Genomic DNA, 18371 nt, shown 5'->3' with positions numbered 1-18371 from the left:
TTTGCTTTGAGATAAGAGTGATTTGAATTAAGAGCATGGTCACTGGATACGTTGAACTCGTAACTCAAGGCATCAGTGTCTGCAAGCATCTGTACCCTGGGGAGGGGAGGGAGGATAATGTAAAACAATGGGTGGTGATTTGTTACTGCATTGCTTGCTGAGGGGGAAAAGGATGGGGTCTGAGGTTGTTAGGAATGCTGGGAGTCAAAGTCCAAAACGCATGGAGGGCCCAAGTTGGCCCATGCCTAGTATATTTACTATGGCAGTGGCTCTACGTTCCTGGACAGCCTTTTTCCCAACATGGCCTTCCAAGGGTTAAGATGAGAGAGGAAAGGCTTTCCTAGAGATATAGGAAACAAGGAGGAAGAGGGAGGCCTGCTTGTGGATACATAGTAGCCCATCCTCTTCCAGAGACAGAGGCTGATGGAAAGGGAGAAAGAGGAGGAGGAGGAGGAGGAGAGCTGCTTAACCCTTTCTGCTCTGCCTTCCCTTGGGTGTGTGTCTCCCTCTTTGCAGTTACAGCAGGTGAGTTGCATTTGGGGGGAACCACAACAGACCTGCTGGGAAAAGTGGCCATGGGAAGGGGTTGAGAGTCCCAGGGTTGCCACAATGAAAACTGGAGAGGGCTCCTTGTAAGGGGGTCGACCTGCTTTCAAATTCTAATGTTCATTCGTTCAGTCGTCTCCGACTCTTCGTGACCTCATGGACCAGCCCACGCCAGAGCTCCCTGTCGGCCGTCACCACCCCCAGCTCCTTCAAGGTCAGTCCAGTCACTTCAAGGATGCCATCCATGAAGTGGACACATCTGGAATATTGTGTCCAATTCTGGGCACCACAATTCAAGAGAGATATTGACAAGCTGGAATGTGTCCAGAGGAGGGCGACTAAAATGATCAAGGGTCTGGAGAACAAGCCCTATGAGGAGCGGCTTAAGGAGCTGGGCATGTTTAGCCTGAAGAAGAGGAGGCTGAGAGGAGATATGATAGCCATGTATAAATATGTGAGAGGAAGCCACAGGGAGGAGGGAGCAAGCTTATCTTCTGCTTCCTTGGAGACTAGGACGCGGAACAATGGCTTCAAACTACAAGAGAGGAGATTCCATCTGAACATGAGGAAGAACTTCCTGACTGTGAGAGCCGTTCAGCAGTGGAACTCTCTGCCCCGGAGTGTGGTGGAGGCTCCTTCTTTGGAAGCTTTTAAGCAGAGGCTGGATGGCCACTTGTCAGGGGTGATTTGAATGCAATATTCCTGCTTCTTGGCAGGGGGTTGGACTGGATGGCCCATGAGGTCTCTTCCAACTCTTTGATTCTATGATTCTATGATTCTATGATTCTATGATCCATCCATCTTGCCCTTGGTCGGCTCCTCTTCCTTTTACCTTCCACTTTCCCCAGCATCATTCCCTTCTCCAGGCTTTCCTGTCTCCTCATGATGTGGCCAAAGGACTTCAACTTTGTCTCTAGTCTCCTTCCCTCCAATGAGCAGTCGGGCTTTATTTCCTGGAGGATGGACTGGTTGGATCTTCTCGCAGTCCAAGGCACTCTCAGCACTTTCCTCCAACACCACAGCTCAAAAGCATCGATCTTCCTTCGCTCAGCCTTCCCTAAGGTCCAGCTCTCACATCCGTAGGTTACTACGGGGAATACCATGGCTTTGACTAGGCAATGGATCTTTGTTGCCAGTCTGATGTCTCTACTCTTTACTATTTTATTGAGACTGGACATTGCTCTCCTCCCAAGAAGGAAGCGTCTTCTGATTTCCTGGCTACAGTCTGCATCTGCAGTAATCTTTGCACCTAGAAATACAAAGTCTGTCACGGCCTCCACGGTTTCTCCCTCTATTTTCCAGTTGTCAATCATTCTTGTTGCCATAATCTTGGTTTTTTTGATGTTTAGCTGCAACCCGACTTTTGCGCTTTCTTCTTTCACCTTGATTAGAAGGCTCCTCAGCTCCTCCTCGCTTTCGGCCATCAGAGTGGTGTCATCTGCATATCTGAGGTTGTTAATGTTTCTTCCAGCAATTTTCACCCCAGCTTTGCATTCATCCAGCCCCGCACATCCTCGCATGATGTGTTCTGCATACAAGTTAAAAAGGTTGGGTGAGAGGATGCAGCCTTGCCGTACGCCTTTCCCAATCTTGAACCAGTCTGTTGTTCCGTGGTCAGTTCTGACTGTTGCTACTTGGTCCTTGTACAGATTCCTCAGGAGAGAGGGAAGGGGGCTTGGGATGCCCATCCCACCAAGAACTTGCCACAATTTATTATGATCCACACAGTCAAAGGCTTTAGAATAGTCAATGAAGCAGAAGTAGATGTTTTTCTGAAACTCCCTGCCTTTCTCCATTATCAAATTCTAATAGAAATATATAATTTGCCTAATTGATAAACCACTTTTATTAGCTGTCTACTTATGGTGATCCCATGGATTTCATCGAGGAAGAGGGGGAGTTTTCCATTCCATTCCTCTGAAGCATAGCTTACAACGGTGTTTCTCGCCCTTGCTAATGCCGAGACCCCTTAATCCAGTTCTTCATGTTGTGGTGACCCCCAACCATAACCTTATTTTTGTTGTCAAAGGTTTTCATGGCCGGAATCACTGGGTAGTTATAGGTTTTTTCAGGCTATATAGAATCATAGAATCAAAGAGTTGGAAGAGACCTCATGGGCCATCCAGTCCAACCCCCTGCCAAGAAGCAGGAATATTGAATTCAAATCACCCCTGACAGATGGCCAGAAAAACAAAATGCAAAGCTACAGAATGGGGGACAATGCCTGGCTCGAGAGCAGTACGTGTGAAAAAGATCTTGGAGTCCTCGTGGACAACAAGTTAAACATGAGCCAACAATGTGATGTGGCGGCAAAAAAAGCCAATGGGATTTTGGCCTGCATCAAGAGGAGCATAGTGTCTAGATCTAGGGAAGTCATGCTACCCCTCTATTCTGCTTTGGTTAGACCACACCTGGAATATTGTGTCCAATTCTGGGCACCACAATTCAAGAGAATAATAATAATAATAATAATAATAATAATAATAATAATAATGTAAAAAAATAACTGTAATAAAAATAATACATACAACAGAGCAAAATAATAAATAACCTTGACTCAAGTATAAGCTGAGGGGAGCTTTTTCAGCCTAAAAAAGGGGCTGAAAAACTAGGCTTATACTTGAGTATATACAGTACTTGTTCTTTATTGTTCATCTGCATGGCATATTTTCTTTCTCTGGCAAGACAGCGTGTGAGCTGATCAGATGTGAACTACATGGGGTTTATTTTACATTATCCCACAAACTGTACAGTATTAACAAGAATCCCTTTTTTCTTTTCTTTGCAGTGCATGGTGTCCTCACTCTGGCAAGTTGCTGCTGCTGGAGAATCTGTCCAAAGAAAGGAAAACGATCCTGTGGCCATGTTGGAGGCAACGTTGGATTGTGGATTAAAGATGGAGCAAAACGACAAGGTTTCCTCTGATGTCGGCATAGGGCTCCGTATCATTCAGGTTGGGAGTAGCAGGGAATTCTGGGAAAGAACAGTGCCAAAAGCCCCGGATGACAACACAGGTTCTGCAGATATTCAGCGTCAGCGTTTCAGGCAGTTCCGTTACCAGGAGGCCGAGGGACCAAGAGAGGTCTGCAGCCGACTCCACGTTCTCTGCCGCCAGTGGCTGAAGCCGGAGCGACACACAAAAAACCACATTTTGGATTTGGTGATCTTGGAACAGTTCCTAGCCATCCTCCCCCAAGAAATGGAGAACTGGGTGAGAGAAAGTGGAGCAGAAACCAGTTCCCAGGCCGTGGCCCTGGCAGAACGTTTCCTCCTGAGTCAGGCAGAGGAGAAGAAGCAGGAACTGGAAAAGAGAGTAAAGCAGGTGAGAGCATCTCATCTTGGGAGGTGCATGGGGAATTTTGGAGTTGCTGAATATTCTCTGTGATTCATGTGTTGTTTATGCACATGATAGAATCATAGAGTTGGAAGAGATCACATCTAATCTTTAAAGCAAGGCTTCCATGAACAAGGACAAGAACTTGGCGTGATTGTAAACGATGCTTCATCTGACTACACATCCCAAACTTGAGACTTTTATTCCCTCGTTAGCTAGGTCACTAGCGGTCAGAAATTGGTTTCTCTTTACTTGAGGCTTTGTCATTGTTTTCTGTCGAAGCCTGGCAGAGCACCGAAGCCATTGCTCAGCTCTCCTGTTTTGACTAATCTCTTCTCGTCTATCTCTTGGCTCGTTATCTACTTGTTCATTAATTTTTGCAGCTGGGCCAAGTGCCAAGCTATTTTTATGTTCTCTCTCATGAGAACTCTCTGGTAACAATTCAGAAAGCATGCCATTATCCCCACACCCCTCAGGGACATTCTCATGGGAAACTACAGGAATCTCCTGGTCATTCTGTGTCTGCATCAATATCACTGACCAAACCATTGCCATCTTGAAATTCTTCTGGAACCTCATTAACATCATTCCCCACGTCCAAAGCACCCTGATCCTGAAACACAATCACAGGCTGAACTCCAACGGCAAGGGGATGATGCAATCTTTTGGGCTACCTTCATGACCGCATTTCCTTCTACGAACCTGCACGATCTATTGGATCCTCTGGGGAGGCGCTCCTCTTGCTCCCACCTCCATCACAAGTGCGGCTTGTGGGGACGAGGGAGAGGGCCTCCTCCGTTGTGGCACCTCGGCTTTGGAAGTCGGTGGCCAGTGAGATTAGGCAAGCCCCTACTCTGGCAGCCTTTAAGAAAGGCCTAAAAACCTGGCTCTTCCGGTGTGCTTTTGATGAATGAATACATATCCCCATACCATGTCCATTCCAGTGCAGATCTGTCCTCTGGATGCACTTTCTCTTGTCCATTAGTGAAGGTCAACCACATTGTTTGCCCTTCTGAGTTCTCCCCTCAGATGCACATTGCTCCATTTACTTATCTCACCCAGGGTTTTATCAATTTTATCCTGTGCATTTGGCCTGCCCACTGTGTTTTTATTCTGTGTTTGCATATATATGTGTGTGTGTGTTGTAATGTGATTTTTGGGTTTTTTGGGCTTTTTAAATCTCTTCTGCTATATTTTTCAGTGTTTTTATGAGTGATGATCACATGTTGGCCTGATACGTGTATTGTGTCCAAATTTGATGTCAATTCGTCCAGTGGTTTTTGAGTTATGTTAATCCCTTAAACTACATTACACCTCACTACCTCTGAGGATGCTTGCCATAGATGCAGGCGAAACGTCAGGAGAAATGCCTCTAGAACATGGCCATATAGCCCGAAAAAAACCCACAAGAACCTACATTACACTATTTATATAGATGAATGGTTCTTAAAGCAAATCAAATATGAATTCTCTCTAGAAGCCAGGATGACTATACTGTACTGAGATTGTTGTACTTTGGATGTTTCATGGGATAATGAACATTTAAAATCAAATCCATGAATAGTCAAATCTACAAAAATCAAAATGTGGGGGGAGGGCAACTGCATCGCCTTCCACGGTCCTCTCCCAGCTCTGTACCATTGACCACACACATACATACACGCAGGGGCAGCTCAACCCATTACGCAAAGTAAGCATTTGCAGTATAGTTGATTTTGCCCACGGGTGCTCTTGAGGTGCTCTTGGGGGAAAATAGACATATGCGAGTTGTAGTTATTGGGATGTATAGTTCACCTAAAATCAAAGAGCATTGTGAACTCCACCAATGATGGAATTGAACCAAATATGGCACACAGAACTCCCATAACGAACAGAAAATATATATCAGTGATTGGTTTGGGGGGGGGGGGGTGCCAAAATACTGTTTGCTTACCATTGAAAATTATCTAGGGCCGCCTCTTCACACACGTGAGGGGGAATAGCCCACCAACCCTATGTCTTGTGACCGTCCCTGTTCTAATCATTCTCTCTTTCTCTCTTGTTGTGATGCTCATTGGTCTTCTCAGGAGCCAGACACATTTGTGTCTACCGATCTCCCAGAGCCAGAGAAGCTTCAATGTATGCCGATGATATCGCCCCTTTGTAGCAGTGGATCAAAAATAGCTTCTGAACCAATGGATCAGGTAGGAGAAGTAAATTCAGTGGGTTGAAAGAGAAGGAAGCTGAATGACTTTTGCACTCCCCCACCCCACAAATCTGTCTCTTTCTTTCTATTTAATCTGTCAATAAAAGATACAGTGTTCCCTCACTTGTCACGGGTTCCATGACCACCCACAAAAAGTGAAAATCCACAAAGTAGAGACGCTATATTTATTTTTAAATTTATATATTATTTTAGTAGTTATACATTATTTTATGTCTTTATAAACCCTCCCCACACATTTACACACTACATTACTCTCTTTGAACGTGTTGTTCACGTAATCCTCGGAGATGAGCCCCAACCCCTGAAGTTGGACACGACTGGACTTAATGTCCTTTACCTTATAAACGAAAACCTTCAGTCACTTTAGTTGAGCAGCAACTTTTGGAAAGCGCTACACTTCCATTTGGCATATATAAGAAGCATTCAGTCTAGCCCTCATGCTTCCTTATCTGCCTCTGCTGCGGGTCCATTCAATAAACACTCGTTGGCCTCAGAAAGAAAAAACCGTGAAACAGCGACTCCGCAAAAAGCGAACCACGAAGTAGTGAGGGATTACTGTACTGTGAATGCTGTTTGTTTCAACAGGACGAAATGCCAGACATGGGCAAACTTGCGCCCTCCAGGTGTTTTGGACTTCAACTCTCGCAATTCTTAACAGCCTACCAGGAGTTGAAATCCAAAACACTTGGAGGGTCCAAATTTGCCCTTGCCTGCATTATAGTCAATGAAAGATGGGCTCCCAAGGGTTATACGGAACCATTGTGTATGAGTGTTGTTTTCCTCTCCTTTAGGACCTGAGGCCATGCAAGGAGGAAAGTGGAGGAAATGTGGAGGAATGGGGCCACTTGGATCTGGACCAAGGGGCACACCATGGAGAAGTCATGGAAGAAAAATGGAGGAACACAGCCTCCCTAGGTAATATTCCCCTATGTTTTACTTTGGAAGCTTGCAAACTGGCATTGTTTACAAAAGATAGACCAGTGTTTCTCAACCTGGGGATCGGGATCAGAAAACATATATTTCTTATGGTTTTAGAACCACTTTGTCAGAGAAAGCTGAGATCTCTCCACCTGTCTTTCTCTTCCTTTTTGGAAAGAGATGGCAAATCCTCCCACCAAAAGCCCTCCTCCGCTGTGACTGGCTGGTGTCTCAGCCAAGGGGAGGGCTGTTTCTGAGACTCTGAGTGGGGAGGGGAGAGCAGGCATGCTTGCCGCATGGCAGCATGGTGCACATGTGTGGGTGAGGGAGAGCATGCAAGGCTGGAGGGAGGCTCACGCTAGCAAGTCCCTTCAAGGCATGGGGGTTCTGTGTGGGTGGCCCCTCTGAAACCCCCTCATGATCCCCCCACGTTGAAAAATGCTGTTTTAGCTGGAGATTGATTGCAAGACCTGAGTCATAGAAGAGCTCAGTATGTGCATTTTCATCAGGCCTGGGCAAACTTTGGCCCTCCAGGTGTTTTGGATTTCAACTGTCATAATTCCTAACAGCCAGTAGGCCAGTGGTTCTCAACCTTCCTAATACAGTTAGAATCATAGAATCATAGAGTTGGAAGAGACCTCATGGGCCATCCAGTCCAACCCCATTCTGCCAAGAAGCAGGAATATTGCATTCAAATCACCCCTGACAGATGGCCATCCAGCCTCTGTTTAAAAGCTTCCAAAGAAGGAGCCTCCACCACACTCCGGGGCAGAGAGTTCCACTGCTGAATGGATCACACAGTCAAGAAGTTCTTCCTCATGTTCAGGTGGAATCTCCTTTCTTGTAGTTTGAAGCCATTGCTCCATTGCGTCCTAGTCTCCAGGGAAGCAGAAAACAAGCTTGCTCCCTCCTCCCTGTGGCTTCCTCTCACATATTTATACATGGTTATCATATCTCCTCTCAGCCTTCTCTTCTTCAGGTTAAACATGCCCAGCTCCTTAAGCCATTCCTCATGGTGAAAGTGAGGGGGCTTTGTGTGAAGCCAGGCCTCACGCCGAGATCCCCTTGCCCGCCTTGGGCCCTCGCCGGATGCTGAAAGAGCGAGGCAGGCGAGGGGGGGTTGCACAAGGCCAGGCCTCGCGCGAAGGAGCCCTCGCCTGGCCCGCGTCCTTGGGGCGGGGCCAACGGAGGCAGCCTCGCAACCCCTGCGAAATGGCCAGGTGACCCCCCTGTGGGTCGCAACCCCCAGGTTGAGAACTGCTGCGGTAGGCTGTTAGGAATTGTGGGAGTTGAAGTCCAAAACACCTGGAGGGCCAAAGTTTGCCAGACCTGTCCTTTATTATTTCACTTTCTCTGCAAATGTGGTGGATGTGCTATAATTCTCTCCTTTGTTGTTTTTCCCCTCTCAGGTACAGATGGAAAGGAGAATGCAAGCAAAGAGCCCCATAGGATGGTGTTGGAAGGGTGCAGAAACACAATGCGAGAAGACAAGAGCACTAAGACTGAAGCGAAAGAGCAAAAGAGGGACCCAACGCCTGCTGCTCAGAGTGGCAACATCTTGGAAAGCTCCATCCAGGGGAAAACCAGTAAAGGAAAGGAAGGGAGTTGGTGCCTCGTATGTGGGAAGAGCTTCAGTAGTAAATCCAGCCTCAATCTTCACATGAGAACACACACGGGGGAGAAACCGTACACCTGCTTGGAGTGTGGGAAAAGCTTTGGTCAGAGCGCACACCTCACCTCTCACCAAAGGATCCACACCGGGGAGAAACCCTACGTGTGCTTGGAGTGCGGGAAGAGTTTCAGCCAAAAGATCACCCTTACGTTCCACCGAGGAAGCCACACAGGGGAGAAGCCACACAAGTGCCCAGAGTGCGGCAAAACGTACAGCCGGAAGTCCTACCTGACTCGACACCAGCGCAACCATACGAGGGGGAAACCTTACAAATGCTTGAAATGTGGGAAGTGTTTTAGTCACAGCCAGAACCTCCATTCGCACCAGAGAATCCACCAAGGGGAGAAACCTTACAAATGCCTGGAGTGCGGAAAGAGCTTCAACCAGAAAACCAACCTCACTAGGCATCGAAGAACCCACCTAGCAGAGAAACTGTAGAGACACAAAGAATGGAGAACCAACGCTGGTTGGAAATGGATTCTGAAAAGATACACCTCTGTAGCTCAGGGTGGGACCGTAAAGAAATAGTGGGCAGCAGACAATAAAGTGGTTGGAATGACTCAGTTGTTCTTGGAATCCTCGTGCCCTTCCTAAAACTTAACAGCAATCCCCATAGATTTCCATCTATGCCAGTTGCTATCCCAGGTATGGGCAAACTTTGGCCCTCCCTCCAGGTGTTTTGGACTTCAACTCCCACCATTCCTAGCAGCCTACCGGCTGCTAGGAATGGTGGGAGTTAAAGTCCAAAACACCTGGAGGGAGGGTCAAAGTTGGCCCATGCCTGCCTTACAGAGAGCCAGCACAATCCCAAACAATCCAAAAATGCCATGCTTTGTTGTTGTTGTTGTCATTTTGAAATGTCAGGGAGGAGGTTTGAGGAAAAGAGACAAAAGAGAGTTCCCGAGGTCTGTAAAAGTACGGTTTATTCTCAGCTGGTGCCAACCGGATATGGACCCTGGTGGTATTCCAGGAAAACAGGGTGGTGAACAAAAGAATTGTCTTGGTTTATATACCCTTTATAATAATATGCATACGTCATACAAGCATCACAGTGTGTATCACAAAATTCCACTTTTACGTTGTCTTCAATAACATATTTTTAACTTCAAGACCCTTAATCTTCCTTTAAGCATCTTTATCTAAAGAGTTGCTATTAGAAGACCATCCTGTACCCCATAGCACCAGAGTGTCTGCTACCGGCTACTGATAGCAAGAGCTTCCATCCAACTTGAGATAAGTCCCTCCTGAAGAAGCCTCTTGATAGCAAGGCTATATCATTAATCTTACGATAAGCCCTGCTTGGCATGGTATGGAAGGGTCTCTGGATATTTGGCACAAGCCTTAGACATTCCTTTCCTAGATCCTGGCCTCTTTCTGGCCTCTTTGTGGCAACTAATTTGCAGCTTTTAAGAAGAGAATATTTTCCCAAGTGAAGTGAACTTCATGAACTTTGTGATTTAATATATATATTCTAATCCCTATTTCCAATATGGTTACATCCAATATATATTTTCCAATATGTTTATTATGTATTTTCATCATGCCTTCATCAATTTGACATGGAGTTAATGGGATACCTATGAGTCACCTCTTTAGCAACAGCCCTGCTCAGGTCTTGCAGACTCAGGGCATCTCTGGCTTCCTTGATAGAGTCTAGCTCAGTGTTTCTCAACCTTCCTAATACACTTCCTCATGTTGTGGTGACCCCCAACCACAACATTATTTTCATTGTTACTTTATAACTCTAATTTTTGCTCCTGTTGTGAATCATAATGCAAATATCTGATATGCAGGATGATTTTGGAGTCCTCGTGGACAAGTTAAACATGAGCCAACAATGTGATGCAGCGGCACAAAAAGCCAACAGGATTTTGGCTGGCATCAATAGAGCCAGGGAAGTCATGCTACCCATGCTCTATTCTGCCTTGGTTAGACCACACCTGGAATACTGTGTCCAATTCTGGGCACCACAATTGAAGGGAGATGTTGACTCTAAGCTGGAAAGTGTCAGAGGAGGGCGAGTAAAATGATTAAGGGTCTGGAGAACAAGCCCTATGAGGAGCAGCTTAAAGAGCTGGGCATATTTAGCCTGAAGAAGAGAAGGCTGAGAGGAGACATGATGATAGCCATGTATACATATGTGAGGGGAAGTCATATGGAGGAGGGAGCAAGCTTGCTTTCTACTGCCCTGGAGAGTAGGACACAGAACAATGGCTTCAAGCTATAGGAACGGAGATTCCATCTGAACATTAGGAAGAATTTCCTGACTGTGAGAGCTGTTCAGCAGTGGAACTCTCTGTCCCAAAGTGTGGTGGAGGCTCCTTCTTTGGAGGGTTTTAAACAGAGGCTGGATGGCCATCTGTTGGGGGTGCTTTGAATGCAATTTTCCTGTTTCTTAGCAGAATTGGGTTGGACTGGTTGGTCCACGAGGTCTCTTCCAATTCCGTGATTCTATGATTCTAGGCCAGTGGTTCTCATCCCGTGGGTCCCCAGGTGTTTTGGTCTGCAACTCCCAAAAATCCCAGGCAGTTTACCAGCTGTTAGGATTTCTGGGAGTTGAAGGCCAAAACATCTGGGGACCCACAGGTTGAGAACCACTGTTCTAGACAATGGGCAAACTTTGGTCCTCCCTCCAGGTGTTTTGAACTTCAACTCCCCCAAGTCTTAACAGCTTACCAGTTGTTAGGAATTGTGGAAATTGAAGTCCAAAACACATGGAAGGCCAGAGTTTGCCCATGCGTGATCCACATTGTAGAATTAATGCAGTTTAAGACCACTTTGCCCTGGCTCAATGCTATGGAATCATTTGAGCTGTTGTTTTACAACAGTGGTTCCCTACCTTTTTTTGACCCTTACTTAGGCGATCCCTTGTTTTCCGAGGAGGATTGTGACTGAGGACGGCTTACACTCTTCAACAATGCCACAACATACAGACAAATACAGCAATATAACAACAATTTAAAACAATAGATAGAACATTAAATTAAAAGCATATTAAAAGCATTATTGTCCAATCATATAGCCATTTCCAGTCCAATTCTAATATCAAGCAAGAATTTGCAGATACCCTAGGAAACAGGAAAGAATTTCCCAAGGTTTTTAGTCATGCTGGGGTCACGAAAGGGTGGCTTTTCATATTTTATACATAAGCACATGTATGGGATTCATAAGGCATGCACAAGGGAAGAATGGGGGGAAAAAAAAGAAATTCATATAAACCCATCCCACCCACCAAAGTCCATAGAGAGTCCAATATTGTGAAATAATATAGTCCCCAAGTCATGAGGGGAAATCCATGGGGCTTGGGGAAAGAGTTCCAGAAAGTTAACTGTATAAAATCCAAATTATATGCTTTGAACTGGATTATACGAGTCTACACTGCCATATAATCCAGTTCAAAGCAGATAATGTGAGGATTTTATTTAGCTGTGTGGAAGGGGCCAAGGTGTCAGAAGGGCCCAAAGAGTTAACTGTATAAAATCCAGATTATATGATTTGAACTGGATTATATGAGTCTACACTGCCATATAATCCAGTTCAAAGCAGATAATGTGAGGATTTTATTTAGCTGTGTGGAAGGGGCCAAAGTCTAAATTCCAGTGTCAGAAGGGCCCAAAGAATTAACTGTATAAAATCCAGATTATATGATTTGAACTGGATTATACGAGTCTACACTGCCATATAATCCAGTTCAAAGCAGATAATGTGGAGATTTTATTCAGCTGTTATTCAGCTAAATTCCAGTGTCAGAAGGACCCAAAGAGTTAACTGTATAAAATCCAGATTATATGCTCTGAACTGGATTATACGAGTCTACACTGCCATATAATCCAGTTCAAAGCATATAATCTGGATTTTATACAGTTAACTTTCTGGATAATCTGTATTTTGTATGGCAGTGTAGAAGGGGCATCAGCCTTCCCCCTTCCGACCCCAACCTTGCTGTCCTGGGCATTTAAAATCCAGATTATCTGCTTTGAACTGGATTAAATGTGTCTGCACTTCTACCATATAGTCCAGTTCAGTGTAGATTTTATACAGCTGTGTGGAAGGAGCCTTGGTCTTCCAAAGCTTCAAACCCGCCTCCCTCCACAAGGCTTTGTTCTCCCAGCCTTGGACTGCATCTCCCATCAGCCCCAGCTGAGGAATGATGGGGGAGTGGCGTGGGAGGAATTCTGGGAGTTGTAGTTCAGAGCAGCTCAAGGCTCTCCATCTGCAGGGTTGGGAGGAAGGAGAAGAGAGGAATGATGCTGGGAAGGGGGGGATAATAGGACATGTGATCTCCCCCTATGTCTGGAGTGGGTGACGACAGGAGGTGGGTCCTTGGAGAGGGAGGAGACTTTCTGGAGGAGCTTCCTTCCTGCTTGCTGGGCTTCACCCCCCCCCCCACCCCCAATTGCTTTGGGAGAGAAGAGAAGGAGGGAAGGAAGGGGCTCTTTGGCTGGGAAGATACTGGTGAGTGTGGGCTCAATGGGGAGGGGAAAAGTGGGGAGAAAGGCCAGGCACCAAGCTGTGCATTGTTTGCACCCTTCTGCAATTGCATCCAAGCCCATTGAGGGGGGGGGGGGGGTTCTTAGGCAAGGAATGCCCTGTGTGCATGGGTGGGGATGCATTGTTTACAACCTTTGTTTACAACCTTTGCAGCCCATTCACAGCCTGGCTGGGGATGGATGGGAACTGTAACAAACCTTTTCACAATTTCAACTGTATCTCTAGCCTTTCCTAAAACTTGTATCAAGTTCACAGCAATACCCATAGATTTCCATAGGGTTTTGCCAATTGCTATCCCAGGCATGGGCCAACTTTGGCCCTCCCTCCAGGTGTTTTGGACTTCAACTCCCACCATTCCTAGCAGCCTACCTAGCAGCCTTCCTAGCAGCCATTCCAAAACACCTGGAGGGAGGGCCAAAGTTGGCCCATGCCTGCCCTACAGAGAGACAGCACAATCCAAAACAATCCCAAAATGCCATGCTTTGTTGTTGTTGTTGTCATTTGGCATGGAGATACCTATGAGTCACCTCTTTAGCAACAGCCCTGCTCAGGTTTTGCAGACTTGCTCTGCTTTCCCAACCTTTGGTCCTCCAGGTGTTTGGGACTTCAAGTCCCAGACATCCTAGCCAGCTTAGGAATCATGGGAGTTGTAGTCCAAAGCACCTGGAGGACCAAAGATTGTAGTCCAAAACACCTGGAGGACCAAAGATTGGGAAACGTTGAGCTACACTATGGAATGACCCTGCTCAGGCCTTGCAGACTTGCTCTGCCTTCCCAACCTTTGGTCCTCCAGGTGTTTGGGACTTCAAGTCCCAGACATCCTAGCCAGCTTAGGAATCATGGGAGTTGTAGTCCAAAACACCTGGAGGACCAAAGATTGTAGTCCAAAACACCTGGAGGGAGGGCCAAAGTTGGCCCATGCCTGCCCTACAGAGAGACAGCACAATCCAAAACAATCCCAAAATGCCATGCTTTGTTGTTGTTGATGTTGTTGTCATTTAGCATGGAGATACCTGCTCAGGCCTTGCAGACTTGCTCTGCCTTCCCAACCTTTGGTCCTCCAGGTGTTTGGGACTTCAAGTCCCAGACATCCTAGCCAGCTTAGGAATCATAGGAGTTGTAGTCCAAAACACCTGGAGGACCAAAGATTGTAGTCCAAAACACCTGGAGGACCAAAGATTGGGAAACGTTGAGCTACACTATGGAATGACCCTGCTCAGGCCTTGCAGACTTGCTCTGCCTTCCCAACCTTTGGTCCTCCAGGTGTTTGGGACTTCAAGTCCCAGACATCCTAGCCAGCTTAGGAATCATAGGAGTTGTAGTCCAAAACACCTGGAGGACCAAAGATTGTAGTCCAAAACACCTGGAGGACCAAAGATTGGGAAACGTTGAGCTACACTATGGAATGACCCTGTTCAGGTCTTGCAGACTTGCTCTGCCTTCCCAACCTTTGGTCCTCCAGGTGTTTGGGACTTCAACTCCCAGACATCCTAGCCAGCTTAGGAATCATGGGAGTTGTAGTCCAAAACACCTGGAGGACCAAAGATTGGGAAACGTTGAGCTACACTATGGAATGACCCTGCTCAGGTCTTGCAGACTTGCTCTGCCTTCCCAACCTTTGGTCCTCCAGGTGTTTGGGATTTCAAGTCCCAGACATCCTAGCCAGCTTAGGAATCATGGGAGTTGTAGTCCAAAACACCTGGAGGACCAAAGATTGGGAAACGTTGAGCTACACTATGGAATGACCCTGCTCAGGCCTTGCAGACTTGCTCTGCCTTCCCAACCTTTGGTCCTCCAGGTGTTTGGGACTTCAAGTCCCAGACATCCTAGCCAGCTTAGGAATCATGGGAGTTGTAGTCCAAAACACCTGGAGGACCAAAGATTGGGAAACGTTGAGCTACACTATGGAATGACCCTGCTCAGGTCTTGCAGACTTGCTCTGCCTTCCCAACCTTTGGTCCTCCAGGTGTTTGGGACTTCAACTGCCAGACATCCTAGCCAGCTTAGGAATCATGGGAGTTGTAGTCCAAAACACCTGGAGGACCAAAGATTGGGAAACGTTGAGCTACACTATGGAATGACCCTGCTCAGGTCTTGCAGACTTGCTCTGCCTTCCCAACCTTTGGTCCTCCAGGTGTTTGGGACTTCAAGTCCCAGACATCCTAGCCAGCTTAGGAATCATGGGAGTTGTAGTCCAAAACACCTGGAGGACCAAAGATTGGGAAACGTTGAGCTACACTATGGAATGACCCTGCTCAGGTCTTGCAGACTTGCTCTGCCTTCCCAACCTTTGGTCCTCCAGGTGTTTGGGACTTCAACTGCCAGACATCCTAGCCAGCTTAGGAATCATAGAATCATAGAATCATAGAATCATAGAATCATAGAGTTGGAAGAGACCTCATGGGCCATCCAGTCCAACCCCCTGCCAAGAAGCAGGAATATTGCATTCAAATCACCCCTGACAAATGGCCATCCAGCCTCTGTTTAAAAGCTTCCAAAGAAGGAGCCTCCACCACACTCCGGGGCAGAGAGTTCCACTGCTGAACGGCTCTCACAGTCAGGAAGTTCTTCCTAATGTTCAGATGGAATCTCCTCTCTTGTAGTTTGAAGCCATTGTTCCGTGTCCTAGTCTCCAAGGAAGCAGAAAACAAGCTTGCTCCCTCCTCCCTGTGGCTTCCTCTCACATATTTATACATGGCTATCATATCTCCTCTCAGCCTTCTCTTCTTCAGGCTAAACATGCCCAGTTCCCTAAGCCGCTCCTCATAGGGCTTGTTCTCCAGACCCTTGATCATTTTAGTCGCCCTCCTCTGGACACTTTCCAGCTTGTCAATATCTCTCTTGAATTGTGGTGCCCAGAATTGGACACAATATTCCAGGTGTGGTCTAACCAAAGCAGAATAGAGGGGTAGCATTACTTCCTTAGATCTAGACACTATGCTTCTATTGATGCAGGCCAAAATCCCATTGGCTTTTTTTGCCGCCACATCACATTGTTGGCTCATGTTTAACTTGTTGTCCACGAGGACTCCAAGATCTTTTTCACACGTACTGCTCTCGAGCCAGGCGTCCCCCATTCTGTATCTTTGCATTTCATTTTTTCTGCCAAAGTGGAGTATCTTGCATTTGTCACTGTTGAACTTCATTTTGTTAGTTTTGGCCCATCTCTCTAATCTGTCAAGATCGTTTTGAGTTCTGCTCCTGTCCTCTGGACTATTGGCTATCCCTCCCAATTTGGTGTCGTCTGCAAACTTGATGATCATGCCTTCTAGCCCTTCATCTAAGTCATTAATAAAGATGTTGAACAGGACCGGGCCCAGGACGGAACCCTGCGGCACTCCGCTCGTCACTTCTTTCCAAGATGAAGAGGAAGCATTAGTGAGCACTCTCTGTGTTCGTCCACTTAACCAATTACAGATCCACCTCACCGTAGTTTTGCCTAGCCCACATTGGACTAGTTTCCTTGCCAGAAGGTCATGGGGGACCTTGTCAAAGGCCTTACTGAAATCCAGGTACGCTACATCCACGGCATTCCCCGCATCTACCCAGCTTGTAGCTCTATCGAAGAAAGAGATCAGATTAGTCTGGCATGACTTGTTTTTGATAAATCCATGTTGACTATTAGCGATGACTGCATTTGTTTCTAAGTGTTTGCAGACCACTTCCTTAACAATCTTTTCCAGAATCTTGCCCGGTATCGACGTGAGGCTGACCGGACGGTAGTTGTTTGGGTCGTCCTTTTTTCCCTTCTTGAAGATTGGGACCACATTGGCCCTCCTCCAATCTGCTGGAACTTCTCCCGTTCTCCAAGAACTCTCAAAGATGGTTGCCAATGGTTCCGAAATGACTTCCGCTAGTTCCTTCAATACTCTGGGAATCATGGGAGTTGTAGTCCAAAACACCTGGAGGACCAAAGATTGGGAAACGTTGAGCTACACTATGGAATGACCCTGCTCAGGTCTTGCAGACTTGCTCTGCCTTCCCAACCTTTGGTCCTCCAGGTGTTTGGGACTTCAAGTCCCAGACATCCTAGCCAGCTTAGGAATCATGGGAGTTGTAGTCCAAAACACCTGGAGGACCAAAGATTGGGAAACGTTGAGCTACACTATGGAATGACCCTGCTCAGGTCTTGCAGACTTGCTCTGCCTTCCCAACCTTTGGTCCTCCAGGTGTTTGGGACTTCAAGTCCCAGACATCCTAGCCAGCTTAGGAATCATGGGAGTTGTAGTCCAAAACACCTGGAGGACCAAAGATTGTAGTCCAAAACACCTGGAGGACCAAAGATTGGGAAACGTTGAGCTACACTATGGAATGACCCTGCTCAGGTCTTGCAGACTTGCTCTGCTTTCCCGACCCTTTGGTCCTCCAGGTGTTTGGGACTTCAACTGCCAGACATCCTAGCCAGCTTAGGAATCATGGGAGTTGTAGTCCAAAACACCTGGAGGACCAAAGATTGGGAAACATTGAGCTACACTATGGAATGACCCTGCTCAGGTCTTGCAGACTTGCTCTGCCTTCCCAACCTTTGGTCCTCCAGGTGTTTGGGACTTCAAGTCCCAGACATCCTAGCCAGCTTAGGAATCATGGGAGTTGTAGTCCAAAACACCTGGAGGACCAAAGATTGGGAAACGTTGAGCTACACTATGGAATGACCCTGCTCAGGTCTTGCAGACTTGCTCTGCCTTCCCAACCTTTGGTCCTCCAGGTGTTTGGGACTTCAACTGCCAGACATCCTAGCCAGCTTAGGAATCATGGGAGTTGTAGTCCAAAACACCTGGAGGACCAAAGATTGTAGTCCAAAACACCTGGAGGACCAAAGATTGGGAAACGTTGAGCTACACTATGGAATGACCCTGCTCAGGTCTTGCAGACTTGCTCTGCTTTCCCGACCCTTTGGTCCTCCAGGTGTTTGGGACTTCAACTGCCAGACATCCTAGCCAGCTTAGGAATCATGGGAGTTGTAGTCCAAAACACCTGGAGGACCAAAGATTGGGAAACATTGAGCTACACTATGGAATGACCCTGCTCAGGTCTTGCAGACTTGCTCTGCCTTCCCAACCTTTGGTCCTCCAGGTGTTTGGGACTTCAAGTCCCAGACATCCTAGCCAGCTTAGGAATCATGGGAGTTGTAGTCCAAAACACCTGGAGGACCAAAGATTGGGAAACGTTGAGCTACACTATGGAATGACCCTGCTCAGGTCTTG

The 18371-nt window shown here is 46.8% G+C and overlaps 1 protein-coding gene across 1 annotated transcript in view; it reads left to right on the top strand.

Moving 5' to 3' along the window:
- Positions 1–350: 350 nt before the first annotated feature.
- The window catches only part of LOC132765777 (zinc finger protein 420-like), a 34134-nt gene continuing 16113 nt past the window's right edge, over positions 351–18371 (top strand). The window contains exons 1-5 of the mRNA XM_067463619.1: positions 351–525; positions 3335–3868; positions 5947–6063; positions 6878–7001; positions 8414–9110. Coding sequence (XP_067319720.1) covers positions 424–525; positions 3335–3868; positions 5947–6063; positions 6878–7001; positions 8414–9110 — 1574 coding nt within the window. The 5' untranslated portion in view covers positions 351–423. The remainder of the gene's footprint in view (positions 526–3334; positions 3869–5946; positions 6064–6877; positions 7002–8413; positions 9111–18371) is intronic.

The sequence above is a fragment of the Anolis sagrei genome, chromosome 2 (assembly GCF_037176765.1).
Source record: "Anolis sagrei isolate rAnoSag1 chromosome 2, rAnoSag1.mat, whole genome shotgun sequence".
Taxonomy (NCBI): Eukaryota; Metazoa; Chordata; class Lepidosauria; order Squamata; family Dactyloidae; genus Anolis; species Anolis sagrei.
Note: the sequence above shows the minus strand (reverse complement) of the source record. Positions and strands in the feature narration are given on the sequence as shown.